The sequence below is a fragment of the Bison bison genome, unplaced genomic scaffold (genome assembly GCF_000754665.1).
Source record: "Bison bison bison isolate TAMUID 2011002044 unplaced genomic scaffold, Bison_UMD1.0 scf7180017864374, whole genome shotgun sequence".
NCBI classification, from domain to species: Eukaryota; Metazoa; Chordata; class Mammalia; order Artiodactyla; family Bovidae; genus Bison; species Bison bison.
This window is the reverse complement of record NW_011494946.1, coordinates 5,448,269-5,450,507: the sequence shown is the minus strand read 5'-3', so window position 1 is coordinate 5,450,507 and position 2,239 is coordinate 5,448,269. Positions and strand designations below refer to the sequence as shown.

At 46.6% G+C, this 2,239-nt stretch overlaps 1 protein-coding gene across 1 annotated transcript in view; it reads right to left on the bottom strand.

Annotated features, from left to right (window-relative positions):
* The window catches only part of LOC105000759 (collagen alpha-4(VI) chain-like), a 123,982-nt gene that overhangs the window by 113,667 nt on the left and 8,076 nt on the right, over nt 1–2,239 (bottom strand). The window contains 2 exon segments of the mRNA XM_010856754.1: nt 1,806–2,149; nt 2,151–2,233. Coding sequence (XP_010855056.1) covers nt 1,806–2,149; nt 2,151–2,233 — 427 coding nt within the window.

Here is a 2,239-nt window from a genome sequence, read left to right as displayed (position 1 = left end):
AGTTCAGTCGCTCAGTGGTGTCCGACTCTTTGCGACCCCATGAATCGCAGCACACCAGGCCTCCCTGTCCATCACCAACTCCCAGAGTTCACTCACACTCACGTCCGTCGAGTCAGTGATGCCATCCGGCCATCTCATCCTCTGTCGTCCCCTTCTCTTCCTGCCCCCAGTCCCTCCCAGCATCAGAGTCCTTTCCAGTGAGTCAACTCTTCACATGAGGTGGCCAAAGTACTGGAGTTTCAGCTTTAGCATCATTCCTTCCAAAGAACACCTAGGACTGATCTCCTTCAGAATGGACTGGTTGGATCTCCTTGCAGTCCAAGGGACTCTCAAGAGTCTTCTCCACACCACAGTTCAAAAGCATCAATTCTCCGGCGCTCAGCCTTCTTCACAGTCCAACTCTCACATCCATACGTGTTTCACTCTTTTTTATGGCTAATAGCACTGCATAGCACCACATCTTTTTTATGCATCTATCTGTTGATGGTCATTTAGGTTCCTTCCGTGTTGTAAACAGTGCTGCTCTGAACTTAGGGGTGCATGTGTCTTGGATCCCCTTTTATCGTTTCTGTACACAGCCCTGTGGAGGACTTCTCTTCAGCTACTGGAGTTGTTTAGCCCAAAGTATGTGAAGGCTTACCTCCTTGCCTTGGGTCAAGACAACCCTGATGGATTAAGCACTGTTATAAGCACTTTATTTGCAGAATTTTCTTTAATGCTTTCAACTACTAACTAAAGAAGGTACTATCATTTTAAGGAAAAATTTTTTTAATTCAGAGAAATAAAGTAACTTGATTAAGATGGCCCAGAAAGTAGAGACCTGGGATTTAAAACCAGATCTTTCTTTTCCCTCAATTCACCCTCTTAACCAGCACATAACACACTGGCAGCAAATTAAGCAACCTTCCTGGATCCGCTGGCCCTCTCCCCTCCTCTGCCTCCATCCAGGCAATATGGGTAAGTTAATCTAGGAATAATATCATTCTAGGAACAAACTTTTGTCTTCAAAAACAAACTTACAGTTGTCTATATATAGAACCATCATAAGGCTCACAAGATATAAAAAAAGTTGAAAGGTCTTTAGTCAATGATTGGAAAAGAGCATAAAGTGTAGACGGTTTCGTGAAATTCTACTATTAAAATTAAACATGCAAAATACCCAGAGAAAATTTGATGTTTAAAGAATACATGTTCCCCAGTGTTCACTGCAGCACTACTTACAATACCCAAGACAAAGAAGCAACCTAAATGTCTATCAACAGATGAATGGATAAAGAAGGTACATAATGGGTTTCCCAGGTGGTGTTAGTGGTAGAGAATCTGCCTGCAGATGCAGGATAAATATTACTCAGTCAAAAAAAAGAATGGAATAATGTCATTTGCACCAAAATGGATAGACCTACAGATTACCATACTAAGGGAAATAAATCAGAGAGAGAAAGACAAATATCATATGATATCACTTTGTGGAATCTTTAAAAAAATTATACAAATGAACTCATATACAAAACAGAAACAGACTCATAGACTTAGAGAACAAATTTATGGTTACCAAAGAAGGGGACGGGGGAGGGATAAATTAGGAGTTTGGGATTCGCAGATTATGTGTATGTATATATATCTGAAACCCTTTGCTATATACCAGAAGCTAACACCAAAAAAATCAAATATACTTCAATAAAAATCAACTGATTAATTCAACATGCACACATATTGGAAGAGATAAGAGGGAGGGATGAACACGGCATAAAACTTTGGAGTTTCCTGACTTCTAGATCAGAAATAAAGGGGGGAAGCCTTTGCACCTGGAGAAGTGTGGCCCACAGGTGCCGCTGCGCTTGCCAAAGTGTCGCAGATGTCCTGGCGCAGCTTCGGGGCGAGCCGGCGCAGGCCTGCGCAGTCGGGGACACGGGTGACAAACGTCCCGCGGGCCGGCTGGCGATCTCCCGGAGCTCGGCGGGACGCGCGGCCCCGACGCCCCCGCGTGGAGCGGGACGCCGCGCTCCTCAAGGCGCCGGCGGCCCCCCACACGCGGTCCCCCGCCGGCCGCCGATGACCACCTCGCCCCACCCCCATCCCCCGGCTCGCGCGGCTCCCGGCCGCTCCCTGTAAGTGGTGCTCTAGCAGGAACCGCAGGGCCTGATCAATTGCGGGCCCCAGGAGTGAAGGGCAGCTTCTGGATGTGTCTCAGCACCTAGTCTTTGCGGGCATAGGGGGACAGCAGGAACTCGGACTGAGG